Genomic DNA, 26,587 nt, shown 5'->3' with positions numbered 1-26,587 from the left:
AAATAATAATAATGTTAATCAATGGGATTATACGTATATTATACTACTCTGAAATTGCTTTATATGGAACTTTTATAAATTTGTATAAATTACACGATCATTGGTCACTTGATGCAACATTATTATTATTTCGTTTACTAGCAAAAAAGCTATACAGAAGATAACCTAACCCAACTTGGAGCATCTTCAAAGTTTGTTGGGGGACGCAGCACGATATCGTTTGTTTTATAAACAAATAATTATGTGCTCCCGAATGAAAAGGGCAGAAATTATGTCAAGAAGCGATTTCCTGCTGGAGCATCACCATTGTTTTTCGAGGGTGCAGGTATTCCATTTCAAATTTGAATTTATAAAAACGTCTTCATTGTTTTCTACTCTATCTTTATAGCTCCCACAAGTGGCTTAATTTGTTTTTGAGTATTTAGACTCTAAAAATTGCCCGTTAACTATTGTGCAATTCGATTTATATTATTTTCAGCTTTTATTGAGACCTGTATCTTCCTTTGCAATAATAGCCGAATAATCGGCGAAAGATATTAGTTCACCTGTGATAGTAACAGTAGCCACCTAGGACAACCATAACCTTGTTGGTAAAGAAAGTTGATCACAACCGCATAACAAGGTTTGATTTAAATCTTTAGTTTATTCGTTTTATTACTGTAATAACTTAAACAGAGTTGCCAGAATATGAAATAATAAGTGAAATTATTACTCGTAATTTTTCATTCAAACTTCAGTTCCTTGACACAAGTTATTTCTCTAAGAACTATCATACTTCTAACTACTTTAACCATAGGTAAAAGAATAATACAAAGGAAACTAATATATTGGTTCTTACAATACCCTTACTCAACGTAATAACTCCCTTAACATTTAACTTTCAGTTAAATTCAAGTATTATAAACACATTTCTAGCAAGACCCTTAGTCAATAGTTTGAACATTTGTAGATAAATATTCAACCTTAATTATTTTATTAGCAACTAAGTTATTAATGAAATTAAATCTAACATCTATATATTTATGTTTTTTATGCTACCGTTTAGTAGTCATCAACTGAATACAGGACTGATGGTCTTCGTGAATGAAAAAATGTATGTAAAACCTAGATCAGACAGCAAATTCTTTGGCTGCTTCTGATAATGCTACATATTCGGCTTCTAAAGAGCTTAATTCCCTGATTACTATCTCTATACGTATAAATATACACGTTAACTTAATTTTGATATACTAACATATTCTACGGCCTAATACTATTATGTATTATAGCATTACAATTATTGTAATTATCATTTTTTTTTAATACAGATCACAATTTTTTAATAGGTAGCCAACTTCAGGTACAATAATGATCCTATTACTTCATAAACATGAGTGACACTATGATCAAAACTAGTATCGTTTCATAAAAAACTTCAGACAAAGACAAATTACTTGACTTCATCGGTGTTTTATCTGATTTGCAATCGCTCATATTAAGACGTTGTAGTACGTCGAGAATATAATTCTTTTTATTTAGATACAAACCATTCTCGTGAAGCCTTACATTAATTTCTAAAAATTCTTCCTATAACCCAGATCTTGCATGTCAGAATTTAGGAAATGCCTTGGCGTCCAGTTCACAGTATACTCACAATTCAAGTGTCATCGACAGGTGCTAATAAGACAATAAAAAACGTAAACCTAAAGAAGATGCTGTAATTAGTGAAGCATTGTCATGAAAGCAGTACGATCTACGAAACTTCAGATTTGTGGTTCATGGAGTCAATGGTTATGGGATAGGCGATGTAAACATTTTGATATATAATAGTAAAGAGTGGAAACAATGCTTCAAATGTATTATATATATCTTAAACAAAGTACAATTTGTTTTTTATGGAATAACATTAAACGAGGGAATGGAGGGTCATACTGATTATTGCAAATTTATAAGAAAAGGAAATACAGCTGCAATAAGAAAACGTTCAGGTAAAATGTTTATTATGAAATTTAAGGTTGAAAAATTCAGTAAAGATGATTTATTACGTTACATTGATCTCCGAAGTGGAATAGAAAAATGAGGATTGAATGAAGTTTCTGCCGATAGCGAATTATCCCAACAAACGATATATTGTAGGAATACTATCAAAAATTTCAAGCAAGATCACCCTTTGTTTATGCGTTTCTTGCTTCAACCAAGTAACCTTTCTTGGTGGTTATTTCATGGCTTTGCTGTTCCAACGATTGGCACGAACGGGCATAAAATGATACTTCCAAAAAACAGACTTTGAGAAGTCCTAGAAGTAATCCATGGCGAAGGACGTTTAGGCGTTACGAAGACCTTACGGAAGATACGTGAGCGATTTTATTAACCAGGAAGCAGGAGCGACCTAGAAGGCTGGTAAGTGGACGAATACAACAGTAAAACCCCGGAGTGTCATTAAAGAGAATAGCAATCGGCCTAGCAGGACTATTCCCAATTACAGACTCCGATAACCGATACATGAATTACTTTCGCAAGTGGCCCGAAGCACTATACTAAATCAGGAAGCACACACTGTTGCCAAAAAGCTTGTCAACAGTTGGTTAGTCGATACGGAGTACTAAGGTCCAATTTGTTCAAAGTCACCACAAAAACAAGGACTACACTCTTACATTCACAATCTGGTGGAATGGTTGAACGACTTAAAACTACTCTGAAGGGTAACTTAAGAAGCATCGTCAACGACTACTAAACTGAGTGGGACCGACACATACCACTATTTCTCTTAGCTTAGTCACCCATGATACAAATGAAAGAACACCGGTCAGCATTATTTGGGAAAGAACTTAGGCTGCCAGCGAATAGGATGTAACCGCATAAAAGCCAGATAAAATCGACGAGTCTACTTTGCTGGTTTTATAGGTGATTAACTGTGATTATACAATCCACCAAAACGTTGCAACTGCATGTTTTAAATGGTCCTTGCACCGCTATTTGACTCATCAACGACATTATCACATGTAGGCAACCTACAAATTTGTGAAAAAACGTAAAACCATTACTAAGCTGCCAAAACTGGGCTAGTAACAAATAATGCCGGAATTCTCTAGGACCCACATTCTGGAATGAAATCTTTCCAAAACAAGTCCAACCTTTACAAATAGCTGCTGAGATTGGAAGACATCTAGTTCCAGTTACGAGGCGACAGAAGGCGGAATAAGAAGAGTCAAGAAGCGACTGAGTGGGTAATATAATAGTGAGCGAACGATTAATAATTAATAAAAGTGCTGATAATTAAAGACAGAAAGGTATTTTTTTACGCGGCAATGATAAATTTGCAGTTTTCACAGTTGCAAAACGTGACTTTGAACTGTCTTTTGCAATAACATTTGAAAATATAAACTAAGTTGGATATTTATTATTAATTGGATATAAAATGTTTTTTATGTTCCACTTGCTTAATACATTTATAATCAATTTTTTTTGGCAGCGTTGCCAACGACAATATATTTTTCAATTTTTGCAATTTGCAAGTAATTTTTTACTTTCACAAGATTTGTTAAGTAGTTTCGGAAAAATGAATTTTAATGTTTGAGGTTGCAATTGTTCTATTTATGTCTTTATTTTGTTGAAGAAATAAAACGTTATTTGTATAAAGCAATCCGACTTTCACGAATGTGTATTGTAAAATAAAAATCATTCGTTAGCGTAGAAATCTAGTAATTCCCTACAAATATTACAGCCACGTTAAATCCATGTTCACGTGCTAAATCACGTGTGTGGTTAGCCAATAAACTCGAGAAACGATGATATTGGTTTTGAATTTAATTTATTTAGTTGCACTATAGGGTGTAACAGAAATAAGTTCGGAGCTTACAGGTGGTGGTAGGGCACCATAAAATAAGAAAATTAAGTAAATGCTTGTATGTCCGAAAGTCCACCGTTTTCAAGAAGAACGTAGTTGAAAGTACAGATAAATTCAATTCCGGCCGATAATGCAATGTCTCATTCAATCAGCTGGTAATTAGCAACATCACTGCCGTGATTCTTTTGTATTTTTTTGCTCATGTATTGTTTATTTGTATGATTATGTAAATTAAATGTGATTCAACATATTTATGGTACCCACCAACTCAATCTCTATGTGCAGTAGTACAGTCTTTGCAGTAGGTCAGTTATGTCACTGTAGAACAGTTGTTATTTACCGGTTTGAACCATTTGACCGGTCTAGAAGACAACCCCTAAAATAATTAATGTGAAATTACAGGGAACGTTAACTTCTCTCATGTGATAGCCTGGCAAATTTTAAAGGAAACATGCTGCATCCTTATCATTTGCGACAAATGCAAGCCTTACTTAAAACTGACTTTCAGTAGCTTCAAAGAAAATTGCTGCAAAGCCTCATTTTTTCCACACTAATTACTATTAGTGTAAGTGAAGATGCAACTGCAAATGAGACACATTAAATTCCAATGTTTTTGGGCTACTCAAAAATTATTTCGGTAAACATCCCAAAGCCTTTCTAGAGTCCTCTGTTCTCCTATTCTTTCTAATACCTCTTCATTTCTAACTTTCTCTATCCACGGAGGATACCGTCACAGGATCATTCGCCTGTAACACCACATTCGAACGCTTCTAATCTTTTCTTTTCCGCAGCGTCCAGTGTCCATGTTTCGCACCCGTACAGCGCCGTGCTCCAAACATACACCTTTAACAACCTTTCCTGACTTATCTGACTTTCTAGATACCTAAAATCGGTCACTTCTTCTAATTTTTCATCTCCTATCTTTATATTCGCTCTTTCTTTACTTTTTCTTCCCTTGCATACCAGTATTTTTGTTTTACTTTTATTTATTTTTATACAGTAATGTTCTGTCAATACCGCTTCCGTTTTATTTAAAGCTATCTTATCTATCTAACTCCTCCTTGCTAGATACTTGTTTACTTATTTCTGTAATATCTTGTTGAAATTGTAAAGTTGCGGTGTAATTAATGACAGTTCATTCTATGATAATAATTATGAAAGGTTTCTACAATTGTCTGCATTTTATGCATAATATATTAACTAATTATTTTAGTTTAATTATTCTTTATTTATCCTGATAATTAATCAACTAGTTTATAAAGTATATAAGTAAAAATACGTACTTCCTCTTTACTCCATCGTCCTTTATTGATTGTTTTCTTTGGTCTCACTTGTTTTATATCGTCGGTATTGCCTGATTCATCAGAATCTTCATTACCACTGTCTTCACTTTCTTCCTTTAAATTTCTGAAACAGAAAGACATTTGTATTAAATCTTTAAAACACGGCATCAGTAGTTTTCTCATAAAATATACTGATTAAAATATTGTACTATTACGTTATGCACCAAATGAAAACATTCTTACATAGCAAGTTAAAGTAATTTGTTTATGTCTGGTAGAAACATTCCGCCTCTTCTGTAGTAACAAAGGGTAAAATAAGTCCATATGATGATGCGCGTACCACCTTTAGTAAACGAATATGAGACTAAACAGATTGTTTGTGTCTTAGAATCTACGTTGGAAATTATTATTTAGTTTGTTAAGGGACAAATACGCATTCGTGGAGATAAAAAAATTAATTCCCAAAACAGAAATCAAGAGAGAACCGGAAAAGTAACAGAAAAGTAACAAAACAGAAGTTTAAACTGTAGATTGTCAAAGGTTCGGTTTAGTTAAACTACATTTAAACTTAAGTTTGTACCGTAAACGTCGTGACCCTTACAAAATAAGAGGCAAATACAAAAGATGTGTTGCAGATGTTTTATGATGTATCGAAGAAAATGTTTTCGTTTCGTTGCGTTGCGATTCTCGACATTAGGTATAATAAAAAAATTAATAAATACATAGAATTAAAAATATTTTGATAATTTGTTGTCATTTCTTCCCCACAAACAATCATATAAAGTAAAAAATCAAGCTATGTATGGGGCAAAGGTTTTTTTATTTTATACTATCTATTATAACTTACAGCGTAGGTGGAAATAGCGCATAAATTCATTGCGAGAAGTGGTTCAACGGCTGGAGGTCATGAAATGTAAATACCAGAATTAAAAGTGAAATTCAAAAAATAATCATGACAAAAAAACGAATTTTATAAAACTGAAGGAGGATTTTTAGCAAAATGTCTTCCATTTCTCGCACAAATTAAAATTTGAAATAATAACAACAAAACAATAATAATAATAACAAAAATGCTACAATAATGTCGCCTTGATCGCTAATAAAAGCATGCTAAATTGCTATAAATTTTGATCATACAATACACTCTTGAAAATTTACTTATCAGAGCAACGAAAAGTTATAATTTTCAATTGAAACTACACCTATCTGCCGATTAGGTTAATTGACAGTTTAAACTTCAGTTTAATCTTAATCGGAATCTATACAACAATACTATTTACTGTAATGTACCATCATGTTATGTACACTCTGTATGTCAAGTTTTGGGTTGTTAGCACAAATAATTGTGTATTTTATTTGTAATTATTATGTAGTTTTTTCATAATGTATTCTAAATATTTCTGAAGAAAGTTTCATTAAAGTACACAAGTTATATTTACTATTGTCATAAGATAATGTCATTATCAAAATGATCATTAATTAATTTGTAAATAACTAACATCCGTTTAGTCCATTTCTCTGGTGAACAACAAATAATGAATTTTCCTATAATTGTAATAAAAAATCTACGTCATCAATCGACATAATAAAAACCCCCGACCAGTTTATGAAAGCATTAATTATTATTAGAATATTAGCATTTGCATTAGCATCAGTTATAGTTCGACAGTTGATAATTCCAATAAGTTTTATGTAATAAGTGTTCAATATAATATAAAAAAACGTCCAAGTGGCTTTACTTCAAATTCTCCCATTACATTACATTAAATTCTGGTTAGCTGTAATCTTCAGTTTAAACTGCACCTATAGAACTGGCTTTTAAGGTTGTCTTTACGTAAGCTATAATAGGGGTGCGAAATTTTCCAAGCTAGTACAAATCTAATAGGAAAAAAATAAAACCGGCCAAGTGCGAGTCGAACTCACGCACGAAGGATCCCGTAAAAAAAATTTCCAAATACTTTTTTTGACATACCGCGATCAGCTTTATTAATATAGTTAACTACGTATAGCGAGCAAGCAAACGGGTCTAATATGTACTGATTATCCAAATTGTATTTAGTATTTACTTAGTATTTGTTCTTATAGCGGCAACAGAAATACATCATCTGTAAAAATTTCAACTGTCGAAGTATCACGGTTCATGAAATACAGCCTGGTGACGGACGGACGGACAGCGGAGCCTTACATTTAGTAATGGGGTCCCGCCCGTCCAGGCAGCAATTGTTCGAAAATACGTATTTATGCTTTGATAAGATAGTATGCTAGACTTTTGTTGGAATCACTTCCAAAAAGCATAAAGAAAGATAGTTTTACTGTGTGGACTTGTAAAACTGTGAGCTTAACTTTTTTTAAAGAAAAAGGGAGAGAAATCAAAAAATCCCGTTTCCTTCAACAAATTGCGGGATACCTCCGAAACTGTTCACTTAGGAGAAGTCATTACGAAGAAAAGTTTTCGTAATTAAATTTTCTATAAGGTGCAATTTTTTGAAAAACACAAAATTATAGACACCACAATAACAATAATAATTTTATCAGACTACACTTCTATTGATCAAATACAAGACAAACTAAAACTAAATAAAGTTTTTCTGGATGATTGCATCAAAAAGCCAGACGCACACGAATTTCCAAACATTGAATTTGTTAAGGTAGTGGGAAACCATTTTAAAATTAAATAAATAAACATTTCATAACTGATATGTGTTTTCTTTTTAAAATTATTTTATCTTTAATTTGCTGAAGTACTGAAGTGCACTATAAATATATATTTATTTTGTAAGTAGTCGTTAACTTAATTATCGGAGCTGATATGAACGGGAGGGAACTAGGCTAGTATCCGGGAGGGAATTCGTCTATCTATACTTTAACCAAATTAAACTACCTGCGGGAGGGAATTCGGCATCACCGTTGTAATATTATCATGCAAAAACTATTTTAGATAAAATGTGGTGTGATTATTTATCATAATACAATGTTTTCTTTAGCCAAGTATAAAACTCTTAGCAGTAATGTAAATATATGACATTTATCTAATGTAAAACATTAATTTTGTGATTTGCAAACAATTGCACCTTATAGGAAATTTAATTACGAAAATTTTCCTTCCCCATGACTTTTTTCTTAAGTCAACAGTTTCTGAGATGCAACAATTTAATAAAAAAAACGGAATTTTTTGCATTTCGTGAATAAAAGTCAAGTCGCTTGCGTGCACAAGAAATATTATGCCCTTTTCCATATGATACAGGATTAGTAAATTACAACAAAATTATTAGTTTCAATTCAAAACATGTTAATTTAGTTAGAAACAAACACGTAAAATTAAATAAATGTGTAGTATAATCGGCAAATTAGCATAGGCCTCCCACAATTTGTTTAATTTATACAGGGTGTTACTGAAATAAGTAGTTCTGGAGGGTGTTGTAGATGCAATAGGGAATTGCATAGTGAGTACAGCAGGGTGATTAAAGGACAAAAAAAATTGTTAGAAAATCAGCTGCAATCTGACGCCAGTCCTGGGCGTGCATTACCAACTCACAGAGAAATTGCGATAACCTACATAAAAGACGCGTCTATAAATTTGACGGCTGTCGGATCATTAGTTTGTGAATTATAGCATTTTTAGTGAAGCAACTTTTGTTATTGTGAAAAAAATGGATAAAAAGGAATTTCGCGTGTTGATAAAATATTGCTTTTTGAAGGGAAAAAATACAGTTGAAGCAAAAACTTGGCTTGATAACGAATTTCCGGACACTGCCCCAGGAAAATCAACCATCAATGATTGGTACGCTAAGTTTAGACGTGGTGAAATGAGCACCGAAGACGGTGAACGCAGTGGACGCCCAAAAGAGGCTGTTACGGACGAAAACATTAAAAAAATCCACAAAATGATTTTGAATGACCGTAAATTGAAATTGAATGAAATAGCAGACACATACAGATATCAACGGAACGTATACATCACATCATTCACGAATATTTGGGTATGAGAAAGCTCTGTGGAAAGTGGGTGCCGCGCGAGCTCACTTTTGACCAAAAACAACGACGAGTTGATGATTCAGAGCAGTGTTTGAAGATGATCACGCGTAATAAACCCGAGTTTTTGCATCGATATGTGACAATGGTTGAAACATGGCTCCATCATTTCACTCCGAAGTCCAATCGACAGTCATCGGAGTGGACTGCACACGATGAACCCGCTCCAAAGCGTGCAAAAACGCAACAGTCGGCTGGCAAGGTTATGGCGTCTGTATTTTGGGATGCGCGTGGAATAATTTTCATTGACTACCCTTGAAAAAGGAAGGACCATCAACAGCGACTATTACATAGCGTTATTGGACCGTTTGAAGGACGAAATCGCCGAGAAACGACCGCATTTGCAGAAAAAGAAAGTCCTGCTTCACCAAGACAATGCACCGTCTCACAAATCAGTGAAAACGATGGCAAAAATTCATGAATTGGGCTTCGAATTGCTTCCGCATCCACCGTATTCTCCAGATCTGGCCCCCAGCGATTACTTCCTGTTCTCAGATCTCAAAAGAATGCTCGTTGGGAAAAAATTTTCGTCGAATGAAGAGGTGATCGCCGAAACTGAGGCCTATTTTGAAGCAAAGGACAAATCGTCCTACAAAAATGGTATCGAAAAGTTGGAGGATCGCTATAATCAGTGTATCACCCTTGAAGGGAATTATGTTGAATAAAAAAAACGAATTTTGCAAAAAAAATGTGTTTTACTATTTTAGGCCGGGGACTTTTCAATTGACCTGTTATACTAAATATCAACAGCTTGTTACTGTGCTACCACACATAACAATAATAAAAACATGAAAGAAAAAATTAACGTTACGTACTCAAACATTAATGTTCTCTGAATAGGAAATCGTAATTTTATTAAATATCCAAACCACTACCGTACGCACACACGCACGCACCTCCGGCCATTAGGACGCCAAGGTACAAAATCAGTACGTCTAATACAGGGTCGTAGAAATGTCGTATTTACCTGTGTGATCCTACTAGGGCCCAACTGGCCCTTGTCTGTACTTTCAAATACGTATTTTTCGAAAATGGTGGACTTTCAAAGCACCAAACATTTACTTGCATTACATTTCTTGTTTTATAGTTCTTATCACTTCCTGCAAGCTTGCTACTTCTTTCAGAAACATCCTGTATATACATATGAAAAGGTACATACTTAATTAACAAAATCATGTGAATCCACTCAGGTTTTACAATACACTGTAACGATTGGTTTTTACACATAAGTTTCATTTCCATATCTACCTAATGTTTGTAAAGTTTCAATTATTCTTCGTCAACCCAATCTTTTCATTTTACTTATGTCGTTAGTAAGTTTAAAATCCTTACGTTAACAGTGCGAATCTCTTTGTAATTCAGTAAACATCAGTGTTAAGTAAATATCAGTCTAAAATTGCGAAAAAGAAATAAATTTTATATTATTTAGCATCACTTATGAATCAGGTCCTGCGACACATCAAATGATTTGTAATGTCACCATTAGAAGAGGTAAATAATAGAGGCAACGTATGTATATGATGCATACGGCGAAAAATACACTGGAGGAGATATTTCCCAAAAAGGAAAAAAAAATTCTCCACTAATTATTAAATTAAGAAATGATGCTCTCACATCTCAAATTGTGGATAACGAAATTCAGAATCAGCATATTATTTTACTACACTACCAAAAATAAAATTGCGTTCTAACGGAAATGTTAATTTTCGAAGGAAAAATAGCTTCGTTGACTGGGCTAACATGTACCTATGTCTTCATAAAATATTAAAATTTATAACAGGATGGCATATAAGACAAATTATGAACAACTAACTTTTCAACTAGGACACTTTTATTACATGATAGGAGTAAACTACGTCATGCAAGTCATCGTTTTAAGTCCCGAACAAGATGGTCTTGTATTTGTGCAAATTTTAATTCATTTTAACTAAACACGTTTAACCTTGTTAGCAATAGAGATTTCGAAACATATATACCCCCACCCCCAATAGTGCTCCCTCTAGCCGATCATTTTTCAATCTTAAGAGGAAAAAGGCTAATAGAACAAATACGTCACTCTTATAAATTATCTTTGCAAATTTCTCCTTCTTTGAACTTGTTAATAATTATTGCTGGTGTTTATGTGCCAATTTGAAACATTCGCACATTTTTCTAGGTACCATTTCGAATTTAATGAGCCTTGCTCATGTATTTACAAGCGGTATCAAAAATTAACAGAGAATAAGTAGTTGGAACTTGGAAATTAGACGATTAGATCAATTTGGAAATAGGGCCGTAAAACGGAACAGTGATACGTATTCTAATAAAACAGGTCAAGTTCAATCTTAACATACCTAGCTATGTGACGTCTTCACTTATGAATTCACAAACGCCAAAAGAGATATTATTGCTCATTATTATTAAACTGCCAATCACATTCATTTGAAAAAGAAAAAGTTAGAAGCGATCGAAATGTGGTGTTACAGGCGAATGATGAGGATACCGTGGATAGAGAAGGTTAGAATTGAAGAGGTATTAAAAAGAATAGGAGAACAGAAGGAAGTCAATAAGAAATAGGTGAAGTAGGTTGGTAGGACACCTTCTCAGGCATAAAGGTCTAGTCAGAGACATATTTGAGGCAGAAACGAGAGTTAGGAGGGGGTAGAGGTAGATCTAGATTAGATTACTGTTCGCAAATAGTTAAGGATGTGGGTTGTTCTAGTTTTAGATGCGAAGATTAGCTCAGGATAGGAAATAGTGGAGGTGCCTGTCCAGCTAGTCTTAGGACTGTGACCTTATGATAATGATGATGAGAAAAATCTAAACCTTCAAATTATTCCAGTTCAAATGGTGTTATGTATAAAAAGAAAATACTTGTAACTTTATAATGTACCTGTTTAACAAACCCGATTTTAAACAAATCATATAAATTTAAAACGTAACCTGATTGTACTTCTTATAATTTCAATTTTTCATTTGTTACTACCAAGAGGCCATTTTGACGTTTTTTTGTAATTGTATAAAGAAATTGACAGATTCTGAATTTTCTTATTGAGCTTTATATGTAGATCTATCTTTTTACTAGCTGCATTTGTCATCTAAAACTTTTTTTTTCAAGTTCTTAATTTTCTTATTTACGAAAAACTAATTTTCTCAGCTTTGTGCATCATTTAAGCAATGCCTTAACCAATTATAGTATTATGTTTAACTTTAACTGAGACATTCTATGAATTCATTATTTCTATAACCCTATTAAGTAACCTGGTAATTTATGAAGTCATAAAATGTCTCAGTTGAACAGACTATAAAAATGTCAACAAAGCAGAATAGAAGATGATATCTTGTATTTTTCGACAAAACACAAATTTGATTACAAGGGTTGAAAAATGAGACAAATTCTGAGTTCGCATGTTTTAGATGCACTAATAGTATCGTTTCCAATACATCAGATAGTTGCAAGGATTTCGAAATCTGTGAATTTTTTTGATAATGAGTAGTGCATGTCAATCAATAATACAAAGCTAGATGACAGTAATACCTCAGAAACCTACACAACAAAAAACAACTAATTGTACCTATTTGCTCCCCAAGAAATATAAAAAATCTGCTTATTTTTTATCAACCCCTCAAGTATGTTCACAGTTACCTACTACAAAAAAGAAACAGATCGTCACTATTAAGTAATAGGAAATCTGGTATGGATTTTAGATTAACAAATGTCGATTTTAAAGTTTAAAGAAAACAGTAGCTCTGATATGTAGTTGTTTAAGCCGAGATTTAATTACGTGCCTCCGCTGCCGGCAATGGCTCCCACAAATTAAACTAATGGTTACCGACACGACGCATCATGATCAAGACCTAGTTATAACCCATACGGTCCATGGCGATAATACACAGAATATACTGAAACAATGATTCAATTTTTGCATGGAATGCGGGCGATTTGGTTCTCAGTTGATTCAATACGTTTTTTTGTCGTATTTTGTTTCTTCTCTCAGTGGAGGCTCAGCCTAATTTTTAATGAATTATTAAGGGACAAAGTGTACCTTTATTTAAAAACGTAATTAACAAAATAAACAGAATAGCCGCCATTTACAAATATTTGAATTTAAAAAAAACAAAAGAATAAAACAAAAATTTTTCAGGAATAGAAAACTAACTTAACATACGTTTCTTTTAGAGTTGACCTTCTCTAACAAAAGAAGGCCAGGTATAATCTTTACCCTTGAATTTATGTATATACATATATTATGTCGGATAAAAATATTTTTTTCTCTTATACCTGGGTACCTCTATACTTACGATTAATAAATATAAATTTTCTTTTTTTGTCGATTTCTTTAAATGGACCTCTTAAATTCTTACAATATACTTATTAAAAAGTAATTTTTTACATATTTAAAGCCAGTACGCGATTACATAAAACAAATACATGTCTGCATTTTTATTAAATCAGTACAGCAATGAGTTTTCATATAATTTTGGTGCTCTTCATAGATTATATACGTATATTAACTACAAGACAAGACCTCAATCCCCAAATATTTAAAAGCAAGAAATAAAAGCGAATATAGGAGAATACATGGATCAAAAGCCTTATGCATAGATACGCATTACAATGTGAACCTTTGAATCTCCCCAGGTAAATTGTATAGCAAAAATAGGGCACAATAAAATTCCCATAGGGCGACAGCGATGGGAAAAGGCTACAAGGGTGTTGCGTGATGAGACGGACAAGAGGCGAATCGGTATACATCACTAAAATAATCACATGTTCTAGCCATTATTTAAAAAAAAAATGAGCCGGAAATTCCGGTTTATACTTATACAAAGAATACTTGAAAAAAGAGAAGCTAAAATGTATATGTACGTAATTATGATAATAAATTAATTTTTAATTTACACATTTACGCATGAAGAAATCGATACTTGACATAACCAAAAAAAAATTATTTTATTCTTTAACTTAATAGAAGTACAACAAATAAGTAGCCAGGAATAGTCGCTAATTATGAAACGAATAAAGATGCCGAGTACTCTGCAGTGCCGGATAATTCTGCCAAAGAAAAAAGAGAAAACCAACACCACCAACCACCAATGATTAAAATTAATTTTTTTGAAATAAAATCATGATTAATTTAAGAAAATGAGGTTAGTTGGACATTTAAAAATGTATTTAGTCATAAACAAAGTAAAACTTAGAAACATTTTTATGTTAATATTTATTATTTACTATAATAATTAAAGAAGGATTTAACTGCTTTTAACAAAAAGACAACTTTAAAAAGAAAATTAATACACAAAAGAGAACTGTAGGTACACTGTTAAAAAATATTGTAAATTTACAACATAAATGTACTTACAGGAGAATTACAATTCTGAGTATAGTGATTTAAAATTACAATACAACTTTAGGAAATTCTTGTAATCATAAAACACGTATTGTAATTTTGCTAATTATGTTGTACTTGCTTTGAAACAAGAAATATGGGAAATTTATTAGGCAAGTAGGTCATGTATGTGGCCTGCATATAATACGTATATATAATCATAAACAAAGTTACAAATATTAACTGATGGCACTACTTTGAATTGTTTTCATATTATCTATGTAGGTACATACATATGTATAGATTATACCTATTTAAAAATTTCTGTAAGGCAAGAGGATATTTTTTTGCAAACAAACTAAAATACTTTTTCCTACGGATAATAATCATTGTAAAAATTGTTTTAAATAATTTAAATAGATGCATTCTAGATATAACTATCCCCTTTTTAACGAAAAAAGTAAAATAAAATAACGTCTGTAATGACCGAATGATTGATTGAATATTTTGGTACCCGTATATTCAGAAGAATATAATATTAGTTGATGTAGACTAGGTACATAAAAATTAAAGAAAAACATAAAACCCAACAAACAATAAAAAATTATGATGGATGGTCGCGAATGAAAAACAATGTTGAGCCGTACACACATTCGAATGATCTTGAAGAATATAATTTGTGCAAGGATAAGCGATATGCGGTGATAAAAGAGGCCGCCAAGTAAGAATCAAATGCATCAGTTATAGACGAATCTAAGTCCTTTATCTGAAATAACGTGTCATATCCGCAGAGTGAATTAAAATAGTGTTTTTTATGAAAACAATAACTACTATCGGATTATCTATTATCTACCTACTACAAAAAGGAAACCACTCTTATTTCAGCGAAAAATGTAAGTAATTTTCTTAATACCTATTTACATGTAGTTAAATAATTACTTTACAGAAATCGAAGAATCATGTTTTATAGAGTTTTGCAGTTATTCAAATTTGCCATTAAATAATTACGTCATACATACCTAACATTCCAATTCACATTTATAACATCTATGAAAAGTCATGTACTTCACTTTGATTACAAACAATATTTCTCCAAATGTTCATAATCTCTCAGATGACAAAATTATTGGTAATGTTTCCCTTGGACACATAAGTGTAATGATTTTAAGGAAATGATCAAAATTTAACGATTTAAACATTTAAATATAAACAAATCGAAGTTCCAATGGAAACAATTCAAAGGTGTGTACCAGATGACTGATGTTCTATTTTATATGAAAAATAGTACACACTCATCACGTCACAACAAAAATAAGTAGTAGTTAATACATTTTACAAAATTCTTTTAGCCATACAATTCATGACAGCCAAAGGGGTGTATATGAAGTGCTAGCTTAGGGTGCTCTAGAATCTAGACATTTGATCCGCTTCTGCCTCTACACATTCACTAACTACAATTCATTCTAGTAGCTGTTAAATTTTTTTGTAGTATTTTTACAAAAAAGTGTAGGAAGTTTTAACTTAAAAACGATTTTGTAGTAACCCGACTGGAAATTAGTTCAGAGCACCCGGATTATGATCAGATGCGGATCAGATTTTCCGTAATACGGGCATCAGTACTCTATCCGTTGATCCACCCATCTGATCAGTTTCTGATCAGAGTACAGTACTCTATTCGTTGATCCACCGATCTGATCAGTTTCTGATCANTAACTAACAGTTGTTGTTAAAGCTTATTGAAATATATGTGTATTCATTTTGGCATTTTACCCATCCTACTGTTGACTTTTCATTTACAAGCAATTTATAAGCGAAGTTTCTTTATTTAATGAGTCTCATTTCGGCACATCCAGCATGGTTCGCAAAGCAACAAAATAAATCTTAGTAGCTTAATTTGCCAACAAATTATACAGTAGATTAAGTCATAGTAATTAGAAATACATACACTAACGTAATACATCTACATATAAGTTGTAAATGGTGATCCATAAGTACCTATTGATTGCACTAAACACTTGATCAATTTTTTTATTGTTAGTGAAGGTATAGTAGATATATAGAATCTAAACTAGTAAATTACATTACTATCATGTTACTTGCTTCTTATGACAGGAGATACGCGTTGTTGCTACCATTATCTAGTAGCTTCCTGTAGTTATTAACCCTTTTCCGTTTTGTCCCTTACATGAAATAGTAGGAACAAAAGACAAAATAACAGACAACTGAGGCAATTTACTTTACATTCGGCGTTCTTTGTAAATCGAAACTTACTTTTTTACTAGTAACACAATAATATATATAATTAGCTTTTAGATGAAAATGAAAAACATGTTTAATACAGCATACACATAAACAATCGCGACGTTATTATAGGCCAGGGCATAGAGCTTTCAAAATGCAATAATTAATAACAGGAAACGAACTATGTAAAAAACGCAGAAAATGCAAAAAAATTCGTTAGTGTAAGAAAACAATGTTTAGTCACATTACTAAATAATTATTAAAAATACCAAACAACTGTTTGGTAATATTACAAAAATGTGTTGTAATAATCCTTTGGTAAAAAATTGTAGTAAAATTACAATATTGATGTATTATTACAAAACCGGTTTTATGTTAAAACTTTTTTGTAAAATTACAACAAAAATTTTTAACAGAGTACCTAAAGAAAAACACAAGTTTGTTTTTTATATCTGAATATACGAATGAGTACACTATAAATAGTTGGAATTGTTAGAAAATAAGAAATTCTAAGTGATATAAATGTGAGATTGTTTGTTTGTTTGCTACTATTTCACGCCGTAACTATTCAACCGATCATTATCACATTTTGTACACACATTGTCAGAGGTTCAAAAAAGAACATAGGGTACCTTTTATCCACAAGAACAATAGGAATAGAAATTAGAAAGATTCGTTTTATGTGGTCATCGATGATCTTTAACACGTATTTATATGTTTGGTGCGTGTATTTGTTAGTATGCTTTTAATAGCAATAAATTGTTAACGTTTATACGGTTCACTAATTATTTAATCACCTACAATAACAAAACATTTATTCTTTAAACATATTGGTGGTACGAATGATGAGGATACCGTGGATAGAGAAGGTTAGAGGACTCTATGTAAGTCAATAAGAAATAGGCGAGATAGGCTAGACACCTCAGGCACGAAGGTCTAGTCAGAGACATTTTAGAGGCAGAAACAGAAGTTAGGAGGGGTAGAGGTAGACCTAGATTAGATTACTGTTCGCTAATAGTTAAGGCTATGGGTTGTTCTAGTTTTAGGGAAATGCGAAAATTAGCTTAGGATAGGATAGAGTGGAGGTACGTGTCCAACCAGTCTTAGAACTGACGACCTTATGATGATGATGATATTATACGGTACTTACACTAACTGCTGTATAATGGAGGGAAATGTTCGATGGTTGCTTAATTATCTGACTGAGATCCTCCTGTGAATTGTCGTTGTCATCAAGCAGGGTAAAAAATGTATTATAGAATTAATTTAAGAAAAAACTTTTTATCTACCGTTTTTATATTGCATTGTAAAAGTTGTACGAATTGTATTAAAATTATGAACAATCGAAAAACTATACATATTTATACGTGGGAGAGGGTAGATGAACTATTCATCAGAGTACATATTGATTATGCGGAACCATGTTACTGTTATTATTTCATTCTGGTAGACGCTTACACCCGCTGGCTAGAAATACATTTAACCAAGGATGATTTCCACAACTACAATTAATATATGTCGAGAAATATTTTTCAGATTTGCTATCCCGATTTATTTAATTAGTACTCAATTTACTTTCCATGATTTCGAACTATTTCTTAAACAAAATGGCATAAAACATATTTTAAGTGCACCGTATCATCCAGCCATAAACGTGCAAATTTTAAAAGAGGCGATTCGTGAAAGTTACCCTGAACCAAAGGAGAGGCGAAAAGTAATAGCTAATATTATTACAATACAGAAAAATGCCACATAGCATTACTAAAAGATCACCTTCTAGTTTAATGCTTGGTAGAGAAATTCGTTCTTTTTATATAGAGGATGGAGCTCCTGTATGAGAATACTTGCACAGTAATAAATGGAGTTTCTAGGCACTTTACATTACATGGTCAGATTGGATGATGGCAGACTCTGGAAGCGGCATGTGGGAGATGATGTACTAGTAGATGCATATGGTGTGAATGATAATAGACGTGTCACTGGCGAAATAATTACGCAGACTTCCCCATATACTTTTGATTCTAATAAATTAAAGAAGCGACACAGCGATTAGATAATTAAATCAGCTTTGCGAAGCTCTCTCAGGCTCAATATAAAAGCAGCGGGAGGGTTCTAATGTATGATTAATTGTAACCTCAAGATTGTGACTGCCGCGCAACGGGAGAGTCCTCGAGTTGTGGTGGATAGTTCTGTATAACTAACAGTTGTTGTTAAAGCTTATTGAAATATATGTGTATTCATTTTGGCATTTTACCCATCCTACTGTTGACTTTTCATTTACAAGCAATTTATAAGCGAAGTTTCTTTATTTAATGAGTCTCATTTCGGCACATCCAGCATGGTTCGCAAAGCAACAAAATAAATCTTAGTAGCTTAATTTGCCAACAAATTATACAGTAGATTAAGTCATAGTAATTAGAAATACATACACTAACGTAATACATCTACATATAAGTTGTAAATGGTGATCCATAAGTACCTATTGATTGCACTAAACACTTGATCAATTTTTTTATTGTTAGTGAAGGTATAGTAGATATATAGAATCTAAACTAGTAAATTACATTACTATCATGTTACTTGCTTCTTATGACAGGAGATACGCGTTGTTGCTACCATTATCTAGTAGCTTCCTGTAGTTATTAACCCTTTTCCGTTTTGTCCCTTACATGAAATAGTAGGAACAAAAGACAAAATAACAGACAACTGAGGCAATTTACTTTACATTCGGCGTTCTTTGTAAATCGAAACTTACTTTTTTACTAGTAACACAATAATATATATAATTAGCTTTTAGATGAAAATGAAAAACATGTTTAATACAGCATACACATAAACAATCGCGACGTTATTATAGGCCAGGGCATAGAGCTTTCAAAATGCAATAATTAATAACAGGAAACGAACTATGTAAAAAACGCAGAAAATGCAAAAAAATTCGTTAGTGTAAGAAACCGATAAAATAACTTTCGTTTTTAATTTTGAAGTTTTAGTTTCTATTTTGCTGGGGATGATAGCTGTAAATGTATTCCTTATGTGATTGCAAACTAGATTCTGACGGACTTATAGTTTTTGAGTAATAGCTAATTGAAATTTTTAAGAGTTTATTTTCAAAGACTCACCCTTGCTCTAAACGGTGATGGCGAATTCCCTCCCGCAGGTAGTTTTGGTTAAAATATAGATAGTCGAATTCCCTCCCGGGTACTAGTCGAGTTCCCTCCCGTTCATATCAGCTCCGATAATTTAAGTTAACGACTACTTACCGATTTTATTTATCGAAAATAAATATATATTTATAGTGCACTTCAGTACTTCAGTAAATTAAAGATAAAATAATTTCAGAAAGAAAACACATATCAGTTATGAAATGTTTATTTATTTAATTTTAAAATGGTTTCCCACTACCTTAACAAATTCAATGTTTGGAAATTCGTGTGCGTCTAGCTTTTTGATGCAATCATCTAGGAAAACTTTATTAGTTTTAGTTTGTCTTGTTAACAATTTTTTAAAATTAGATGAAACACTTCGTATTTTAACATAAATTTCACATTGAAAATCTAGTATCATCCGCCGCCGTTTGGGAGGCAATTAATGTATAATTGGGAGGGAATTCGACATACCGAAAATTTTAACCCTAATTAAAAACAGGTATATGGGAGGGAACTAGGCATTATCCGCTCTAAATCAAGTCCAATCGAAATTCGTATATTTCAATTTTTCTTTATATTGCCGCTAAAATTGTTTAAAGGATGTTTGAAGGTTGAGTGTTTCGTTCGAAATTGCTTTGAAGTCGCATAGAAATTGAAGTGGTGGGGGAATTGCGTCACCGGCAGGGAAGGCTTTGTTTTCGCGCCACGGGTGCTACGAGCGTAGACCATGTGGTTTCCCTATTATTTTAACTCCTATACAACTTTAGCGCAATGTCAAACGAAACAGTCAACTTTCAAACACCGTTTGAACAATTTTAGCGGCAGTATAACGAAAAATTGAAATAGTCGATTTTTAAATAATCGTTTAGTTTTTATATCCCTGATGCGAACTTTGATTGATTTAGAGCAAGAGTGAGCCTTTGAAAATAAACCCTTAAAATTTCAATTTAATTTAAAAAATTTGAATACTACGACACTCGAGACTAGTTTTTTTAGAATATGAATTAATTGTACATTACACTAGAGAAGAATCATATGGTCTTTAATTTAATCAAAGCTGTGCTAATATTTTTCGTACTGAATTTTCAGGCAAAGTATTTAATTTTTGAATATTTTCTTATAATTACCTACTTCTAAACGATGCAAGTTGGTGAGAAAAAATTATGTCCGCTGTACCACTGTACCTGTTATTGTTAAAATAAAAGTATTAATTGAATTAACTAATTCATTGGTGTTTATATCAGAGTAGGTACTCGGCAAAAAATTGTATCTATATGAATAAGTGATATTTTTATATAACGAATTTTTTTTTTAATGTAGAAAAGAGAAATAATTTTCATAAAATATTTTTTATACTTTAAAACCACGCATACAGTTGAGATAAACGTCTTTAATTTTTTGTGCGGGCAAATCTTCAAAACGATTGACCCGTTTTCGATGGGACTTTTTTGTCTTTAAGATAGTGGGTATCCAGGGTGTTCAGACACCCCCGAAATTTTTTAACAATAAGTGTTTCGATTAATAATTTCAATGAGACTAGACTTATAATAGGTTCACGGTGACTAGGAATATTTATACCTACACTCACTGTAAAAGAATAAAAAATTAAACTTTTAATATTATTTTTTCTCAAATAAAAATTACTAAAACTGTAAGTAAAATTCAAATATATAGAACTAGACCGAAATACGACGAAGTTGCTGAGGCTTCGTTAGCGCAATTGGACAACGCATTTCTATTAGAGAAGGGAAAGGTTCCCGATTTGAGCCCGGGCTAAGGTAATTTTTTCATCATATTATTGATTCATGAACATCTAAATTAATTTATTAATAGTGAAAATTAACTTAATTAGTCTNTCAAAAACTATAAGTCCGTCAGATCCCAGTTTACAGCCTTATAATAAATACACTTACTTTCTATCATCGCCAGCAAAATGGAAACCTAAACTTCAAAATTAAAAAGTTGTGAATTGTTGCAAAAACAATAACTGTTTTTGACATTTTTCTTAACAAAAAAAGCTCGAATTAAGTTCATTTGCAGCATACATTGAAGATATATTAATTTTCTACAACTTTTGTACGGTAGTCAATTCAAATTACTCCATGGTTTTCGACGTAGATAGGAAAAACGATTTTTTTTAGATTTTCTGCGGCTTTTCCGACGCCATTGTTTTAGACAAATAACTGAGTGTTATAATTTAGTACATTTTGTTCCCTGGATCGTTTCCTACAACCCTGCATAGTTCGTTTTCTGTTATTAATTATCGCAAAAATGACTACATTTAATGCTTTATTCCCTAACCTATTACTGACATTTATTATTAATATAATAATTAACTGTATCTACGCTACACCCGACGCTCATGTGCTTGTGAAAAATCACCTTTTTACCGGTCATGCTGTGCTGAATAGTACACCAAACCAATTATCGTATCTGCGTCTGGCAGAGCGTGTAGGATGTGGCTGACTAAATTCGACGTTTTACAACAGCAAATGCCAACAAACAAATTTGCAAGAACTAAACGGCGCAATGGATGGAGTGTGCTGCATAGCCGGTCCAGACAATATTACCGGGAGATCTAGCCTGGACACTCATCCCTTCTACTCTACCACGTCATAACTATCGAAGCTAGTACCGCAATTCCCTAACACTTACATTTAGTTCACTCCAGTTTTATACAGAATACATTATATTCGCCACAAAAAACTACTACCTGCCATCACAATTCAAGCGTTTATGATATTGTTGATTCATTCCGATAATAATAGAGACAATATTGTTGATTTATTTCATATTTCCATGTTATAATATGATTTTATATAAAATTTTTTTAAACAAACTATAATAATAACCAGTGTGGTTTCAAATCAAATCAAAGAACTCGAAGGTGCACATTTGTTTGAATTGCTAAACAGTTCTCGGTATATAGTTAAAAAGAAAAAAAAATGTCACGCATTGTCTGATGCAAAATGCCTTTCTCGCATTTCCTGAAATATTACTCCTTTCGATGGTAGAAGACGATAAATCGCACGTACGTAAATTTGCCTCAGAAAAAATTTTTGAAGCACGAAAAAATGCGGAATCAAGGAAAAAATCACTGGCAACTTTATCCTATTTTTCGAAACAGGACATACAACTCAGCAAGAATAGGAAATAGCGCCTATCACTCACATAGAGGACCGTCTGCTTGTATCCAAGAATTCAAAATAATTTGTTCCGTATGCAAATTGATAAGACTTTTCTTTTGTCGCTCTCTGGTATTTTTTTAATAATGTATAAATTGGTTTTTTTCAACTCCAAGTGTTAAATAATTAAATTTACAATGTTAACTGTATGGACTTCTGACTGACCTCCACCACTGAAAACTAGACAGCCATTATTGTGTTTACACCTCTTTCACCGATAACAATCGTTCCTACTTGATGTTTTTTTTTACAAATTCAAATTCTATTTTGCGTACATCCTTTATGTTTACGTTATAAAACATTTTTTTAATGTCAATATTTGGGTCACTGGTTGGCTGGATACATTACAACTGCCTAACGATTTGTAACTCTCATTGACTCTAATGTTGAAATTGTGGAGCTTCATAAATTCCATAATCATAAGGTCGTCATTCCTAAGACTGGTTGGACACGCACCTCCACTCTTTCCTATTCTGAACTAATCTTTGCATTTTCCTAAAACTAGAATATCCCACATCCTTAACTATTTGCAAACAGTAATCTAATCTAGGTCTACCTCTACACCTCTTAACTCTTGTTTCTGCTTCTAATATGTTTCTGACTGGCCCTTCATGCCTGAGGTGTCCTATCAACATATCTCCACTATGGTCGTATTGACTTTCATAGAGTACTCTGTTCTCCCATTCTTTCTAATACCTCTTCATTTCTAACTTTCTCTATCCACGGAGGATATCGTCACAGGATCATTCGGCTGTAACACCACATTTCGAACGCTTCTAACCTTTTCTTTTCCGCTGTTCTAATTTCATAACATTCGTGCAAAGAAAAAACTCTATTGGGATCCGTCAAATGGGCATACACCATTTGGTGGCAAAATTTATAACTCGAAAGAGGGAAAAATTTACATAGGAACTGTGCACGCAAATTGTAAAATTGTTTATTAAAATAATAAAACACGTTAAAAAAGTAAAAAATTTTTTGATGATGGAGTCGACGAAGTTTTCTTCTAAAGTTAAATCAAATAAAAAGTTAATATGTTCAGTGAAAAGCTGCAATAGCACTTCAGACATAGATCTTCACTCTTCACCTACATTAACTACTTTCCAATAAAAACTAACCGTTTTATATATGTAAAAAATATATTCGGAAAATTAGAGAAAAAAGTAAACTAATAGAAGCTTGGATGAAAGCAGTAGGTATCAAAGAAGTGAATTCCGGAATAAAAATTTGTTCACGTCATTTTAATGCACATGATTATATTTCAGCAAGTATTTACCATCAGCCATAACCTTAATATTTAAAACTAGAATCATACTAAAATTATAAAGTGAGAAATTATTTATTCCTGTGTAATTGATTTAACACAATTCTAATGATACGATATAAGTATTTTGAGGTTAAGAACCTACCTGCTGCAATACAACAAAGTTGTAATAATGTGTTTGCAACGTTCTCTTAAATCGGCTTTGCACGTGCAAGTCATTGATATGATATTGCTTAAATCACCCAGAATCACCTCACCAATTATATAACGTGAATCACTTTTTAAATCCGAAGTTTGTAAAAAGTAGGCAGTAAACTTGACGGAATTTGAAGGCTAGCTTCCGGATTTGTTATTTCCGAATTTTATAATGTGATTGGCATTAAAAACACGCTCACCTTCAACGAAATTTCCTTTCCGAGGCTTTGTGTCAGCCCAATCACATATTGTGTCAATACTTATCATTTTATTGTAATTTAAAAACTTGCAAATTGCACGGTACACTATAGGAACTATGATAAATTTTCCCTAATCGGTGCCATGTTTTTAGGCTCCTCCCATTTGACGCATCCCTATACATGAAACATTTTTTGCGACTTTAACCTTGCTATCAAGCTAAAAACTTTATTTTACGTCATTTCGATATTCATTTTTAATTACCATAACACAAAATTAGAGACGTCTATGTCTCTTTCTATTTATTTACTTGCCAGTTTTCCACGGGCATAGTCCACACGTCTGCCATGCCACAGTTGCACAAAAAGCAGGTGTAAGTACATATGTATAATACACTAGTGGCGAAATGAGAACCGAACGTAAGAGATATATTCTATTATATTTAATAATAAAAGACAACTTAAAGCGTTGTAGGGGTGTTACGCTTTGTTCGAATAATTGTATTGTCAATTAATTTAAAAAATATTTATATTCGACACGTTCACCAAATTATGGATTTTCGCTTGTCGACATAAAAAGAAAAAATTCCAATAAAAAAATATGTGACTTCTATGTTCGGAAAACTGTTTTCCTTACCTGAATACGAAACGTATCCAAATTGGTAATAAAAAGAATAAAACATGGTACTTATCAATTTTGTCAACAATCAGTGGAATTTGATAACCGCTTGAGAGGGTTAGCGGAGACGGCTACAGGAGAACATTCTATTACGGCAATGAATTCTAATATTTTTGTTATCTCAAACGTAAAATATATTTGAAAAACAGTGTCAATTCATTTTTATTATTATAAACTGTTAAAATTTTGATAATTGTTATTTCAGAATTACTACAATTTTTTTAATAAACCAGTTGCAGTCAAATAAATTATGAATTTCTTCATGAGGTATCGTATAACTGTGTAGTAGATTCACACACATACAATATCGATCAGATCAAAGTGAGGGTAAAAACCATCTGCTAAAGGGAAACGCGACGTCCTACCACCTGCTAGAATAGTACTACCCTCCTCTATTATTATACATGCTGTTCAAAAGTACATATGCCATTAATGGTTACCATGGTGGGTACAATTTTAACCTTTCCTTTATTTTTTTGGGATATAAGAATTGTCAAACACAATACAGAACAAAATTACTTACTTCTGTATTATTTAAACTTTAAATAGATAATAAAAGCTAAAACCATTATAAACATGAACCTCATCATAGGCCTACTCCTGCACTCATGAATCCTCAGCCAATAAAGCTAATTCTGCACATATATGTAAAAATATCTTAAAATTTATATTAGTACATCTACTGGTATCTATTAACAATTTCAATTTAATTTAAAAAATTTGAATACTACGACACTCGAGACTAGTTTTTTTAGAATATGAATTAATTGTACATTACACTAGAGAAGAATCATATGGTCTTTAATTTAATCAAAGCTGTGCTAATATTTTTCGTACTGAATTTTCAGGCAAAGTATTTAATTTTTGAATATTTTCTTATAATTACCTACTTCTAAACGATGCAAGTTGGTGAGAAAAAATTATGTCCGCTGTACCACTGTACCTGTTATTGTTAAAATAAAAGTATTAATTGAATTAACTAATTCATTGGTGTTTATATCAGAGTAGGTACTCGGCAAAAAATTGTATCTATATGAATAAGTGATATTTTTATATAACGAATTTTTTTTTTAATGTAGAAAAGAGAAATAATTTTCATAAAATATTTTTTATACTTTAAAACCACGCATACAGTTGAGATAAACGTCTTTAATTTTTTGTGCGGGCAAATCTTCAAAACGATTGACCCGTTTTCGATGGGACTTTTTTGTCTTTAAGATAGTGGGT

General features: G+C 32.3%; 1 protein-coding gene across 2 annotated transcripts in view; it reads right to left on the bottom strand.

Moving 5' to 3' along the window:
- The window catches only part of LOC108742259 (myb-related protein B), a 46,246-nt gene that overhangs the window by 17,174 nt on the left and 2,485 nt on the right, over positions 1-26,587 (bottom strand). For both annotated transcript variants that reach the window (XM_025976959.1, XM_025976960.1), the window contains exon 2: positions 5,110-5,233. In XM_025976959.1, coding sequence (XP_025832744.1) covers positions 5,110-5,233 — 124 coding nt within the window. The remainder of the gene's footprint in view (positions 1-5,109; positions 5,234-26,587) is intronic.

The sequence above is a fragment of the Agrilus planipennis genome, unplaced genomic scaffold, assembly GCF_000699045.2.
Source record: "Agrilus planipennis isolate EAB-ADULT unplaced genomic scaffold, Apla_2.0 scaffold330, whole genome shotgun sequence".
Classification (NCBI taxonomy): domain Eukaryota; kingdom Metazoa; phylum Arthropoda; class Insecta; order Coleoptera; family Buprestidae; genus Agrilus; species Agrilus planipennis.
The sequence above is the reverse complement of the archived record's forward strand: the minus strand, read 5'-3'. Positions and strand labels throughout refer to the sequence as shown.